This window comes from Dipodomys ordii, unplaced genomic scaffold (assembly GCF_000151885.1).
Source record: "Dipodomys ordii isolate 6190 unplaced genomic scaffold, Dord_2.0 Scaffold120, whole genome shotgun sequence".
NCBI classification, from domain to species: Eukaryota; Metazoa; Chordata; class Mammalia; order Rodentia; family Heteromyidae; genus Dipodomys; species Dipodomys ordii.
The window spans coordinates 4,085,689-4,100,874 of record NW_012267336.1 but is presented as its reverse complement, the minus strand read 5'-3'; the positions used below and the strand labels follow the sequence as shown (position 1 = coordinate 4,100,874).

The 15,186-nt window shown below is 55.0% G+C and overlaps 1 protein-coding gene across 1 annotated transcript in view; it reads right to left on the bottom strand.

The window, feature by feature from the left end:
- Grm4 (glutamate receptor, metabotropic 4) overlaps positions 1 to 12,249 on the bottom strand; it is a 96,661-nt gene extending 84,412 nt beyond the window's left edge. Inside the window, exons 1-2 of the mRNA XM_013029596.1 lie at positions 12,195 to 12,249; positions 5,754 to 6,646 (exon numbers count right to left, since the gene is read on the bottom strand). Of these exons, the coding sequence (XP_012885050.1) occupies positions 5,754 to 6,269 (516 nt within the window). The 5' untranslated portion in view covers positions 6,270 to 6,646; positions 12,195 to 12,249. The remainder of the gene's footprint in view (positions 1 to 5,753; positions 6,647 to 12,194) is intronic.
- Positions 12,250 to 15,186: the final 2,937 nt, after the last annotated feature.

The following is a 15,186-nucleotide window of genomic DNA, read 5'->3' as shown; positions in this document are numbered from 1 at the left end:
CCTGGAGGAAAAGAAGGGAAGGGTCCTTTCATCCTAAGATAAAAACAAGTTTGGATGCTATTAGAGCAAAAATCAATATGTGGCCAGGTGGTAGGTATGGGTTGTCCATTACGGTATTCACTATCATTGCCACATGCTTAGAATCATTTGCAAGATATATAACGGGAGGTTGGGTGGAGGCCTCAGTGGTAGTGTGTGTGTAAGTATTAGCAGGCTCAAGGCCTTGGGCTCCATCCACCACATAAAACAATAAAAAACACAAGTATGTCTGTGGAAGGGAAAAGGCCCTCAGTGGAGACACAACAAAAGACCAGCTGGGCTGGGCACTAGTAGCTCACTACTCAGGAGGCTGAGATCTGAGGATTGAGGTCCAAGCAGGAAAGTCCATGAGACTCTTATCTCCAACTAACTACCAAAAAGTCAGAAGTAGAAGTGTGGCTCAAGTGGTAGAGCATTAATCTTGAGCAAAAAAGCTAAGGGACAGTATCCGGGTCCTGAGTTCAAGCCCCAGTACTGGAGCGTGTACACACACACACACACACACACACACACACACACAGGCTCTGTCCTAAACCTTTGGTCTCCTTCTGGAACTTATCCCTTGGGGTTAAGCATTGCTCCCCTCCCACGCACCAGTATGGGGGCCACACAGGATTTCTGAATCTCCAATTCCAGAATCTAAGATAGGAATGGGGAGGAGGCCCTGACAGAGCCAATGCTGCCCCTCCTCCTCCAGACCACAGCCCTGGAGGACAGAGAGGAGGTAAACACGGCCCTGGCCGTGGCCACGGCCTCACAGAACCAGTTAGGGCCTCTCCACTCCAAAGAAGAAAGGAGTGAACCTACAGGACAATATACCTTCCAGCCATCACTGTGCATGGCAGCTCTGGCACTGTGGAGCAAGCCTGGCCTGTGTCTCCTGGGTTCGCCCCAGCACAGCCCCCTGGCAAGCAGAGAAGTCCGCTTGAATAAAAAGTAGCATTTGCCTTTTCCTGCCCAACCTGCCTGGGTCATACACATGCTGCTTTAGTCAATTGGAAAAAAAAAAATGAAAGCCACGCTGCTTGTTCATGGTGGGGAGGGGAGGATGGCAGGGCTGACCCTCAAATCGAGGCCTCCAGACCACAAGCCAGGCCCAACACTCTCTTGCACACCGCATCCTAGGGCCACTGGCTCTCTCCAGATTTGTCTGCCTGCCTGAATACCCACCAGGGTATCTTTCTGTCTGGCAGGGGAGGGGAGGGCAGGGGTAGGGTACAAGACAATGGAGATAACCAAAGGGATCAGCACCACCCCTGCCCCCAGGGTGTCCGTGTCTCCAGAGGCCCGGCGGCATCTTCAAGGAACATAAAGAAGACAGCACATATAACTGTTTGTGGGTAGCAGCTAAAAAGACAAAGCACCTGTGTACAGCTCCTCCTGGCTAAGCCACGCATGAAACACTCCTCAGCCACAAAAGCCACATCCTCAACAGGAAGTCTGGTGTCACCTAAGCAACAGAGCCTCCTCAGTGTTCCTGGTGAGGACAGGGCCCGAGTCAGGGCAGCACCAAGACTCCTCCTCCCTCCTGGGCCCACCCGCCACCGCAGAATTACTGCTGCTGTCCAAAAGCAAAGCTGGCTGCTCGGCCAGTGCCCTGAGCAAGCAAGGCGCCAGTGCAGATGGCAGGAACTCTCTGGGATCCACCTCAAAGGTCACCGTCTGTCACTGCCCGCCCTCGCCATGCTCTTCTGCACGAGTGGAGTCTCTCATGCTGAGGTCCAGCCCAGGCTGCGCCATGACATTTCCTGCAGGCTGACTGTGTGCCAGGCACCATGCTGGCTGCTCAGAGCTCACTCACAGTGCCCACACAGCCTGCTAGGTTGGGAAGAATGAGCATCAGCCTCATTCGGCAAGCACGAGATGGTCAGGCCCTGGCTTGTCTGGCCAGACTTCAAGTTCACCACCTGTATACACCCTCCCCTTTGTGGACCCCATTTCTCTCTACTGTAAAAATCAATGTGGGACTCAGAAAAATGGCTTCTGGATGCCTAACAGCTCTTACAAGTCCATATTTGGGAAACTGCTCTGTAGTTCAGGTGCCTGAACTCTGTTTGTCCTTCCCCCTCTTTGTACCCCACTCCCCACTCAGCACTGGCTATTCTCATTCACACTAGGGTTTTAATGATGGATATGGAGGTGAGGTGAGTCTAGTAGATGAGGGAATCAAGCTTAGAGCCTGTCTGACTCCAGAATCTGGGTGCTCCCACAGCATGGCACTGTATACGCTCTAGGGGTAAACACACCTGTCTCTGCTCTTGGACCTGGGAGAAGGGGACAAACATTAAATGAAGGGAGGCGGTAGGGGCAGGAAGTCAGGAGTATGCACTGTGACAGCTAGTGTCATGTGAAGAGCAGCCGTGTGGAGGGCACCAGGCATGTGGACAGGGGACATGACAGAGGCCAGCCTCCACATCCCCAGGCTGGGACAGCCGTTTTGCAGTCTCACATTGGTGAGTTTTGCTCATTCTGGGGCCTGTCAGCATCTCAGTAGCATTTATCCAGGCAGGAAGTGAGCTTCCTGTTCCCTACTCCCCACCCAGGCCAGGTCTCCTCTGGGAGGAGCAAGGAAAGCTGGGAGCATTGCCTCAAGAGTCCAGCTCCTAGGGCACAGGCCTGGGGACAGTGTCTCCCTGATAAACAGACACCTGCTGGCCTCAGGTGCCCTCCCTCAGCCTCTCCTCCCCAAGCCTGGGCCCCTGACCTCCCTCCCCAACGTGCAATCTTTCTGCCTCTGTAAATGGATTTTAAGTTTCTCACCCAGCCTCTCATCTCTCATTTCTACCAGTTTAATTATTGAGGAAGCCTCTGGTCGCCAGCTAGGCCATTCACACTATTAAAAGGGACCCAGGGAACACAGACCACAGCTCTCTGGGTTCCTACCTCCCCTCGCTCCTTCTTAGCAAGGCCCCCTGGGTCCCCATCCACTCCCCAGGCCTCTACCTCTAGTCCCATCTCTGACCCCTCTGACCTCTGTCTCAGCCACTCTATCACTGTGATCCAACTCAGACAGGCTACATCATTCATTTATTTTTTTCTTTCAAAGAAGTTTCCTGCACTGGGGTTTGCATGGCTTTGATCTGGCTAGGTAGGCACTCGACCACTTCAGCCATGCCCTTTTTGTTCAGTTTTTTTTTCTTTTTTTTATGCTAGTCCTGGGGCTTCAATTCAGGGCCTGAGTGCTGTCTTTGAGCTTTTGTGCTATACCACTGGAGACACAGCTCCATGTCTGGCTTTTTGGTGATTAATTAGAGGTAAGTGTCTCAAGAACTTTCCTGCCTGAACTAGCTTCAAACCACTAACCTCAGATCTCAGCCTCCTAAGTAGCTAGGATTACAGCATGAGCCACTGGCACCCAATTTGTTATTTTTCAGGTAAGGTCTTGAGTTTTTACCTGGGGCTATCCCCTGACTGTGATAGCCCTCCTATGACTTCCCAAGTAACTGGGATGACAGGCAAACATCACATGCCCAGCTTGTTGGTTGAAATTTCTTGTTAACATTTTGTCTAGGCTGGCCTGATCTCTGCCTCCCAGGTAACTGGAATTATAGGCATGTGCCACCATGCCTAGCTCACCATGTTCATTTCTGCCCAGGGAGACAGACGGTAAGGTGCCCTGATGAGTCCTGGCAGGTAACGGTGGTCCCTCCCCCACCCCACCTTCCCCATCCCAGGAGAAAAGAGCACAAAAGTCACAGCTAAGGACTGTCTGGCACCTAATACCCAGAGACACCCCTCTCTGTATGTGTCAGGTCACACCACACACACACACACACACACACACACACACACACACACACAGATTGGTGGTACCTGTCAGCCCCTTTGAGCCTGTCCTGGTAAACCAGGCAACCTCCCTCCTTTCGTTCAAAGAACGTCCACTGATGTCATAGCTCCAGCCCCTGCCTGGCCAGGCTGCTTTACCCGGTCCTTCTAAAGCACTCTGAGTCCCAGAGGTTTGAATGCAGAGCTCCTGTCAGGGACCACAGCAGCCCATTTGCAGCCTTCCCAGAGGCAGACAGGGAGCCCAGGGCTTGTACCTCTGCCGCCAGGCAGCCTCCCTCCCAGGCCTGGCCAGGCAGCCAAAATGATGACTCAGCCAGACCAGACATCCTGGGTCCACGTGGTCAGCCTGCCCTCCCCACTGTCCACTTCCACACCTCAGTGCAAGACCAGACCCACAAGCCACCCATTCCCAAAGCACCCTCTGGGAGCCTGAGGGACGGCCAGGCAACTCTTTACCTTGTCCCCTACAGGAGCAGAGTTTCCTTCAGGCCTCCTGATCCTCTTAGAACACACACACATTTGGCTTTCTTCACATGCATCCATTTGTAACTAAAACCACACGTCTACCCAGATCACCAAGTAAAGCCAGCCAGCTGAGAGAGGGCCCTGGACGCCCATACTGGCAGAGGCCGCCAGCTTCCTCCCTCACTCCCCACACAGGGACTTTCTTCTCCACTCACTCCACCCCCACCTCAGCCTCCAGAGATGCCCCCCCTCCCACCACCACCACCACTGATTAATCCTAGGATCTGGTCAAATAGATTCTTGAAAGAGCTCAGGTGAGCAGGATCGGGCCTCTGCTCTGCCTGCCTTACACAGCGTGGTGCAATGTCTCCCAGCCTTCTGCCAACTGGAGACTGAGAAGGGCTGAAAGTGACCCCATAGTGAGCGCAGGACCCGTCAGCCTCCCTGTCCCTTCCCCATCCCATTATCTCCCTCACACGCTCTCGCACAGACGCACACAGAGCAAACAAGGCAGGCTCAGGGAGAAAAAATCGGGCACATAATTATTGGTAAAATGCTTGTAATGTTTTTCTCTCTACCCAGTAGCTTTCAGTTGTTTTAGCAGCTTAGCGAAGCACTTGGCTCCAATTGAATTGCAAATCAGCAGCTCTTGCCCCCGGAAGAGAGGAGGAGAGGCTCGTGGAGGGGGCAGGGCGGGGCTCTTGGAGGAAAGGGAGAAAGGTGTGTGAGGGGGAAGGGCAGGGGGAGGGGAGGAATGGGAAGCTGGGCTCCAGACCCAGCAGCCCCATGGCCTGGCCTGTGTGCCCATCCTCACCTGCATTTCATGCCATCAGGCCCAGCCAGCCACACCCCATCCAAAAAATCATATATATAGAACAAGTTCTCCAACCGCAGTCACGGGGTGGAGCGGGAGGGCCGCTGGGGGCTCCCTCCACTAACCAAAAGAAAAACATCTCTTTCCTGGGAATTGCAATCATTTGAAAACAATGTCAAAACAAGTCTCACATTTTCTCTCTGCAATCTCTGGCGTTCCTATTTCTGTTCATTTTTTTGATCTGTCTGTCCTTCTATCCATCCACCTGTCTGTCTCTCTGTGTGTCTTTCTGCCTCGGTCACCTGTCTGTCTCTCTGTGTGTCTTTCTGCCTCGGTCAGGTCACCTGTCCTGCTGCTGTTCCCAGAGGAGGGCATGGTATTCACTCAGCTTGGAGGCAGGTGCTGCTTCAGCACCAGGGTCAGCACCTAGAGCTGGGTTTGGAGGCTCCATTCCCGGTCCATACTTGGGCCAGGCCGCAGGATGAGGCCTGGAAGCAGAGAACCGTCTCAATTCCCTGACACTGCTCCAAAGGGAAACTCTCTCGATGGTAGGACAGGGAGAAGGAAGGGACTAGCTGGCCAGGCACCCTGGGCTGGGGAGAGCTACGTTGCTGGTTAGAAGCACCTACAAGGCCAACTGGACACTGACCTTGAAGAGGCGGAGGATGTTGGCTACCATGATGGAGACCGAGCTCCCTGAAGCACCAATAACGCCCACCACGCGCTCGGGCTTGGTGATGATGGGTGGGCTGCCGCTGCCGCAGCGGACCTCCGTGCCGTCCTTCTCGATGAGCGCCTGCACAAAGGTCAGGGACTGCTCCAGGGCATGGGTATCCCTCGAGCAGGTGTCCAGAATGCGGGCGCCCAGCGTGATGTTGGGCAGCAGGTCCGGGTCGTTGTTGATGCGGTCCAGAGCAAACAGCATGGCCTCCAGGCGGTGGATGCCCTTCTCCTTTTTCAGCTCTCCGCAGGCCTTGCCCTCTGTGCCCCGGCCATGCACAGGGAACAGGCCTCCCAGTGTGATGTCCCCATCTATGCGGATGGAGTTCATGTGGGGATGGCCCTTGGGTTTTGCCAGGGCAGGCACCCAGGGGCCAGAAAGGCTGAGGAGCAGGCAGAGGGGCAGATGGGCCCACCACCAGCCCCAGCCTCTCTTTCCAGGCATCTCGGAAGTCCCTAGAGACCCATGAACGGTGGGTCTCCCTCCTAGCTCCGGCAGGCCACCGGCCCCGCGGCCTGGGTGCACATGGGCAGGACTGTTTCAGCAGCAGGACTGCCAAGTGTGGCCAGCGGGGCAGACCATGCCTGAGCTCTCTCCCTTCTCCTCCTTCTCCTCCTCTTCAGCACTCGGACAGCGCTCAGATGCCTGAACAGTCCAGGCCGGCAGGCGGCAGGGAGTGGCCGGGGCTGCAGGATAGCCTTGATGCTTGTGCCCTCGTCCTGCAGGCCTACTCTGGGTTGGTGCCCGTGGGAAGGGAAGGGTGCTCCTAGCCTGGCGTATCTTGGCATCAAGCAGAAAACAGCTCCTCTCCTCCTACCGACCTGAGAGAGGAAGAGAGAGAGAGAGAGAGACTATCAAACACAAGCCCAGAGAAGACATTAGCTATTCTGATCTCTCATCAGAAGCCTCGGAGAGGGAGGTTATCGCCAAGGCCTCCATAAATCTCCTCGACTTGGTTTCCTCCAGGCTGCAGCTCAACTCTGGTTGAAATGGGAGAGCTGGAGGCAGAAACTAGGTCACGTTTGAAGACTTCTCAGGGCCCGTGCCCATTGCCCTCAGAGGCTGGGGTCTCAGAGCACCCCAGGAGCTATGGGAAAGGCTGGGGAGACAAGGCAAGAAGCCAGTCTGGCTGTCCCAACCCCATGATGGAGAAGAGAAAACTGAGGTCCCAAGGAAGACCTTTCCAGGCCTCTGGAAATATAAGCAGCCTGCGAGGCTGGGGTGCACACGGAGCCCAGGCCCAGAGCTGCTGCTTTGCAGGTGGCAGGAAAGCCAGAGAGAGGCAGGGCTGAGGAGGCCCTGAACTCTCCTACATCAGAAAGCCCAAGTAGCAACTTCCTTTCCACATGACCATCCCATCTGCTTAAAGGCCCCAGGCAGGGGGTAAACCCTGTGTCCAGTCCTCTGCTACTTGCTCCTCTGCCCCCCTTCTGGCTTTCCTCCTCTCTCTACTTCTCCACTGCTCTTCCTTCCTCTGAGTGGGGCTCGGGTTACAGCCTGCTCCTGCACATTATCACGGTCATCGTCATTATTATTGTTGTTGTGATTAAATATTTATCTGCAAGGGTAGAGGAAAGAACACCAGCTCTTCCTTATTCTCACTGCTAATTTGGGCTAATTTCCCCTGGGGTTCTTTCCCTCACCCCAGCCTCCCTGCTCAGAGGCTCCCTCCTTTACACTTGGGTACCACAAGGATAAGGGCTTGACTGGGAAGGCAAACCAAGGCCTTTCCCTGTGGGTTGGTCCAATGAAGACCAGCAAGGCATTTGTCTATACCGTGCCTCCGTTTCCCAGGAAGCTGAAGAGACTTGTGTTGAGACTGGAAACTTTTGCCAAAGACATGGAGCTGCCGTAGAGGTTGAGCCGGGTCTTGGAGCCATCTTTCTTCACCTGTCTTTCCCCCTGAGCCCTAACTGCTCTTGTTCTGGGCCAAGGGACAAGCATACCCCAGAATCCAGCTTGAACATGTGATCTTCTCTGTCCTCAGGGACATTTACTTCACTTCTGACCCCCTCATCAAAGGGTTTCTCCCTAGGCTGGGCCTGGTGGCTTACGCCTATAATCTCAGCTACCTGGGAGACAGGAAGATCAAGATCCAAGGCCAGCCTTTGCAAAGGTCCCAAAACTTTGCAAGGTCCCATCTCAAAAACAAAAGCAGCTGGCGGGGGCTAGGAAGGTGGCTCAGTGGTAGAGCGTTTGCCTTGCATGCCTGAGGCCCTGAGTTCGATTCCTCAGCACCACATAAGCAAAAAGAAAAAAGCCGGAAGTAGGGCTGTGGCTCAAGTGGTAGGGCGCTAGCCTTGAGCTGAAGAGCTGAGGGACAGCGCCCTGGCCCAGAGTTCAGGCCCCACAACTGGACCAAAAAAAATAAATAAATAAAATATAATATAATAAAGCAGCTGGCACTGGTGGCTCATGCCTGTAATCCTAGCCACTCAGGAGGCTGAGATCTGAGGATCACGGTTCAAAGCCAGCCCCAGCAGGAAAGCCCATTAGAGTCTTTATCTCCAATAAGCCACTCAGAAAACCAGAAGTGGCACTGTAGCTCAAGTGGTAGAGCACTCCCCTTGATCTGAAGAGCTGAGGGACAGCGCCCAGAGTTCAAGCCCCATGACAGACAGAAAAAAGCAAAAGGGCTGGGAGCATGGCTCAAGTGATAGAGCACCTGCTTAGCCCTGTGCCACAAAACAAATTGTTCCTTCCCCATTAGCTCCTCAGAGGCAAGAATATGGCTACCAAGTCCACTCAGCCCCATTCTTCAGGTGAATCAAGAGCTCAGAAGAACTGCATAACTCTCCAAAGTCACACAGCAAATCAAGGTATGGAAGCCAGTATCAGCCATACTGAGAGAGCCTAAGGAGCCCATGGAATACTACATGATGCCACCATCCAGGACCCAGACCTCTGGAACCAGGCAGGCCAGTGCTCTGGGAAGGGGGGAGCCACCTGCTACCTGTGTTCAGGCCAGGCTCAGAGATGCCACCTGGCCCTCTGTGGCAGGAGCAACCAGAACGCTGTGCTGTCCAAATGAAAGTGGCCCACAGAAAATGACAGCACACCACTGTGTACCAGGCCCATGCTGCTGCACTCACAGGGCCTGGTGGAACCCACAGCCCCCTGAGCCCCATGAGCTGGTGATACGTCACCCTGAGGAAACTGAGGCACTCAGACTTCAGTGAGTAGGCTTTGGCTTCCATGGCCTGCCAGTCCTAACTCAGGGAGTAACAACTGTCCCCAGGAATGTCACATGGAGAGATGCTGGCCTTATGACTGGGCCACAGCAGGCCAACTCAGGCTGGGGGAGACACAGCAGCTCCTGAGCCAAACCTGACATCAGCTTCTAGATCCTTCCTGGGGTCAGCACAGCTTCCCCTGGAGGCCAAGCACATCTGGGCTGAACAGTGTACACGCACAGGGATACACAGTCATATGCTGTGCACACACATACATTCACATGCATGCTCATACATGTACATACACCTGCACACCCCACACACATGCTCACACATGTAGTTTGCACATACACTCACATGCATGTGCACTCCTTCATGTACATGTTCACATATACAGACTCATGCACATCTGGTTTGTGCATGTGGTCACACGTGTGTGTACATATTCATACACCAGTGTGTGCGTGTGTACGTACATATACTCTGCACACAAAACTACTAAATGTACATGTATGTATGCTTGCACTCACATTTATTCACACGTGTGCACACATGCTTACATGAACACATGCACCCTGGCACTCATAGACACACATGCACTTACCCCAGTCTCATGTACAGTCACATATGCACACACATGCTCAACACTCACAAGTACACTCACACACCCAAGAAGGACAGAGGCCTGCAGTGAAGGAAGTCTAGGAGGAGAGAAAGGTGAAAGGTGGGCTCCCCCTACGTTAGCAGTTAGCAGCCTGGGCCCTGCTCCCGCTGATCAGATCCCCTCAAGGCCTTCCTCTGGGATGAGGCCCCAGCCTCTGACCGCAGCAGGTCCTCTCAGGCTTGCCAGGCCTGCCTTTGCTGAGCTCCTCCAAAGAGCTGGGCAAACGCACACACGGCCTCTCTCAGCCTCCCCTCTCTCCTTTGATCGTGTAACAGGAACAAGGCAAAGTAAAAATACCCCAGTGAAAGCAGCCAGCAGCAGAGCTGGGGCTGCCGGGCGCCTGCCTCCACCTGCAGAGGGAGGAGGGGCTGGGGCCGCCTGGAGGGGGTTCTTCTCTGAAGTCCTTTCCCTAGCAATTCCAAAATAGCTTGGAAGTGCAGACCTGGGGCAGATGGGGGGAAACCCTTTGCCAGAAGAGACCACCAGGATGACTGCAGGCTCAGGTATGTGACAACCACCCCCAGGGGTTCTCTCCCTTCTCTTTCCCTCTGCCTGCCCACCATCTCCCCATTCCCTCCTTTTCTCTGGTCCGAGCTAATCTCTGGTCCCAAGGAGGACAGAGCTCTCACAGGAGGAAGAAGACAAGACAGCAGAAGGGAGGGGGTCTGTGCTGCCTGAGGGGCTCAGAGGACCCCCTCCCCAGCCTCTGTGGCACTGCTGTCTTAACAAGGAGGCGCTTCACGCTCTTTGACCTAAGTCCTTCCCGCCCAGCCATGGCCACGCCAGGGAGAACCACAAACCACAAAACAACAACCAGAGCCCAAGACAACCACCATGATTCACTAAACCCCCAATTATTTTTCACTGAGCTGCTTCTCATTCTTGCAAAACCAACGAAACAGAACAAAACCCAAACACCACAGTAAAGGGCATGGACGGGGAGGGAACAGCCCGTCTTGTGCTTGGCTCAGGATAAAGCCAGGGCTGAACTTGGCCTTCTGAGGGCATGGTCCACAGGATGGCTGGTGGGGTGGGGGAGTCTCAGAAGGAAGAAACCCCTGGGTTCGAGCTTGGAGCCCAACACACACCCTCAGCCCTCCTGGCCTGCCTATTACCTCCTAATCTCTCCACACCTTGGCCTTGCCCAAATGCCCAAGAAGCTGCAGACTAGAAATGGACATGTAAAATCTGTGTAGTTTCCAGAGCTGTACAGATGCTTCCCCACTGCTCCCCCAACGTGCAAGATTGGGGGCACCAAAAGCCTCCCCTCTCTTCACCTGTGGTCCTAAGGCCACAAGGACCTGCACTGCTAAGCGGTGGTGTGGCTACTGGACAGGGATGGACAGAGCCTAGACCCAGGATGAGGTCACCCAAAGCACCCCCATCCCAACCTGCCCTTGTCCACCAGCAGCTGCCCCCATGACAAAGCCCATAGTCTGAGCCTCACTGTCATAGCTGACTCGGTCCTTGCAATCCCAGCACACAGCCCTCCCCAGATGGACATGAGGCCCTGTTTACCTCAGTCTCTGTGCCGTGGCCATTCATGCCTGGTACCCCAGCACAGGGTACCAGGGTACCCAGCAGGGGCTGTAATAGTGGGATCTGGGGCATGGGTTCAGGACAAGTTCTAAGAGCAAGAAGGAAGGCACCTCTGTTCCCACTACCTTTTGTTCCCCTGGGCTGCATCAGCCCCCGCCCCCCAGCCTGGGATTCGAAACCCAGAGCCCACTTCCTGAGCCAGAACAAGGGCCTGGTTCTGTGCTGGGCAGAGAGCCCTGTGTGAACACATATGGAAGGACAGAAGGCAGAAGAGAGGAAGGATGGATGCAAGAAGTCACTCCTTCCCTTAATGCCAGCAAGAATGAGGAAGAGGAAAACCCCTAAACCACCTGTACTTCTGAGGCAGAGGCAGAGCCCAAGGCAAGATCTACAGGGACATTTACCTCCACAGAGAGGGTCTCCAACTTTGCACCAAATTTCTCCAGCCCTGCTGTGTGACCCAGTGAAGGCAGTCATTCCCACCATGGCCATTCAGCTATTCCTGTGGCATTCACATGTGAGCTGAGCACCCATTGTGCACCTGCCCTGCTGTGACAAAGACACACACACACACACACACACACACACACACACACCTGTGAGCTCCCATTCCAGTGGGGGATGGAACATCAAGGAAGTCTTCTCTGAGGAGGTTATATTCAGATTGAAAGCAGGAAAAGGAGGAGCCCTGTGGCTATCCAGATAGACGAACAAGTGCAAATGCCCAGTGTACTAAGCAAGGCTTAGTAGAGACACTAACATGGCTGAGGGGTAGTGGGAAGGAAAAGGGACTGATAAGGAAATGAAACCAGAGAAGGTGGCCCAGCCAAAGTCAAGCCAGACTTCATGGGCTACAGTGTAGACAGACATGAGGAGTTCCTTGAAGGGCTCCTGGAGGGCTCAGACCACAGCAATAAGCAGGGACTTGTGACAAGAGAAACAGAAGGATGGCCACCTGTGAAAGCCACAGCCCACATGAGGTGGAAATCTCACCAACGTGCGCTCCATGGCCAGGCACAAGACAAGCAGGTGTCACCAACCCTCTATCTCCAGTCCAGCCCAGAAAACACCCAGTGCTGGCTTGCCTCCTCCTCAGTAACCATGTCCACATCGCCAGGTCTTCTCCAACCAGCAGGCTCTCCTGTCCAGTAGACTCCCCACTCCTTCCCCTCCCCTCTCCTTGGAGCCACCACCATCCCTGGCTTTGCAGCACAGACCCAAGCAGGCAAGTGACTGGTCTGCAGCTGGTGCTATTATTGTGGTTTCATCACCCCCACTGCTTCCTCTCCTCCTCTTCCGGTCCTCCTCTTCATACCAGCTCCCACCCACACCCAACTCCCCTGCCCTGCTTGGTTAGACGTGGTCCCTAGGCCACGAGAAGGCCACACACCAAGAAGGGGCAGTGAGTGCTATCTGAAACATGGCCCATCAGAAGCTGGAATCCAGGTCGAGTCCCCATCTTCATTTCTATATTTAAACCTCAAAATGGTCCTGTGGCGAGGACAGTAATTTTACTAGAAGTCATGCCTGACAGGAAGCAGTGTCTGTCCCCTTAGGGAACGGGGAATGACTGGGGGTGTCAGGGATGGGGTACCACGCAGAACCCAGAACTCCTAGCTCCAGTGCAGTGGGTCAGCTGAGGGGAGCAGTGGCTGAGCTCTCTTGGACTCATAGTCATTGCAGTCTGGTTACACTGACAGGTGGCCTGGCCTTCTCCAGGACAGGCAGTCACTCTGCCCAACACACCACGGGCTGTCATGGGCTATCACTTTCCAATTACTACAGATAATATCTACCTTAATTGAGCCGGGTCCCAATAATGTCATTACACACTGTCTCCTGACTTACTTAATGTATGTGAGTACACATATATTTATGCCTCGTGGTGCCACGAGACCAGTCAACGAGGTTCATAATAAAGCATTTCAGCGGGAGTCATCACCTAGAATTTAAGGAACAATGTTTGGTACTCAGGGAGGCTTGTTTCTCCCAGAAGAAAAACAGACATATCAAAATAGCCTCTGTCCACTGCCGGGGGTTAGGAGACTGGCAACAGTGGACTGGGCCAGACCCGGGAGGGAACAGAGGAACTAAGGCAGAGAACATGGGGAGAAAGAAGCAGAGAGGCTAAAGGAGACCCAGACCGCACAGGTGACTCTGAACAGAGCAAGGAGGACAGGGAGGGAAAGCAGTCTGCATTTTACAGGATCGGGCAGGGCCACCTCTCAGATCAGTGCCAATGGTCCCAGATAACAAGGACAGAAGTGACACAACAAGCCTCTTCACTCTTCCCAGGAGCTGCTGGGAGCCACAGAAAGCTGCTGCTCCCTGCCCCAGGCCTGCTACCCATCAGGGACTCTCCCCACTGTGGACCTGCTCAGTTGGCAGCACTCTTGCCAGCCCCAGGGGGTAGGGCAAGGACCAAGATGCCAACGCCCCCATATCTCCTCCAGGCAGGGACACAGCTGCCACTATGCAGAGGGGAGATAACCTTCCAGCCCACAGCTGCCCAGGCTGCCAGCACAGCCTGCCCACTGGAAGCTGGGTTCTAGGCTGAGCAGAGGAGGACAGCAGGCAGGGGTGGGCAGATGTCTTGGGATGGGTGGTAATTAGGGGCTGCAGGCTCCATGCTTGTCTAGGGAAGAGGATGGTTTGTCGGCTATAATTACAAGGCTCAGGGGTCCACTGGGTCTTGTTACCAACTCTTTGTGGGCCCTTCCGGAAGGGGGTGGAGCTGCAGAGCCCTTCTGCCCCAACCTCTCCACAGATCTTCTGGCCTGCTCCCTCACAGGCCTGCCAGCCCTGCTGCCACCAGAGACATCACCACTTCTACAGAATGAAGTTGAAGTAGCCCAGAAGCAGGTCGGAGTAGGGATGAAGGAGGAGGGAAGGAGAAAGGAGGAGGGAGGAGCAGCCTGCACCAGGCCACTGAGGTCTGGAAAGCAGCTCAAGTCCTGACATACTCCTGCCTCCCCACCGCCCCCCTGCTGGAGAGGTGCTCCAAGTGACAGGCGGTGCCCCCCACCCCCACCCAAGTGGTTAACAATCCATCCACAGAACATTCCCTTGGGTAAAAGCCTTGCTGGCTTGCTGGAAGGGTACAACTTTTGGGGGTGAGTTTATCCTTAAGGTGTGAAGTTGTGGGCAGGTGGGGAAAGCTTACATCTTAAAAGGACAAAAGTCGGGGAGATAAAGACAGTGGTCACCTAATTCCCAAGTGGGCAGGCATGCCCACCCCAGGGCTAAGTGGAGGCTCAGGGGCACCATCCCAAACAGGACTCTGATCAATGGCTAGGGAGAAGGGGGAGCCCCCGGAAAGTGGTCCTCTGGGGGGAGAATCAGAAAGAAGGTTCTGACATGCCCTTCCCACCATCCCACAGCCTGCCCAGGAGGGCTGGGCCTCCCGCAGGAACCCCACTCAGCGCCCTCAGGGCGCTCCCTGCAGCTCAGGAAAGCTCCCCTGGAGTCCCCGGTTCTTCGTCAGCCCCTGAGGCCCAGCAGAATGAGGGGGCGACATCCCAAGAGCTGGAGGGGGGGCCTGCGAAGCTACTCCACTTCTGCCGAGGGCTGGGGGGACGGTGGGGAAAGGGGGCCGTGAGGCCGCTGTGGGACTGTGATGCTCAGTATCGACATCCTTAAAGCCCTGGCCTCCTAATGCCTAAATCCCTCCGGAATGGACAAGAGGCATGATGACTGGAGACCGAACCTCACTCCCTCCCACCCGGGCCCCCGCCCCAGCCCGTCACCCCTCCAAGTGCCTAGCAGGCTGACAAAACGTGTGGCTTCAGGCACCCCAACCCTGCAAGCTAGGCTGTCGGTGTCCCCCGCTCCCCAAGCCAGATTTCTCCCAGCCCCCAGCAGGTAGATGAGACGAGGTGGCCCCTCCACAAGGAGCGTCTGCGGGCCCAGGGGCAGAGGGCGCTCGTCGGTCCGTTCAGCAGGTCTCAGGACTCCCCGCCGCCCGCCCGCGCCACCCCAGCGCAGC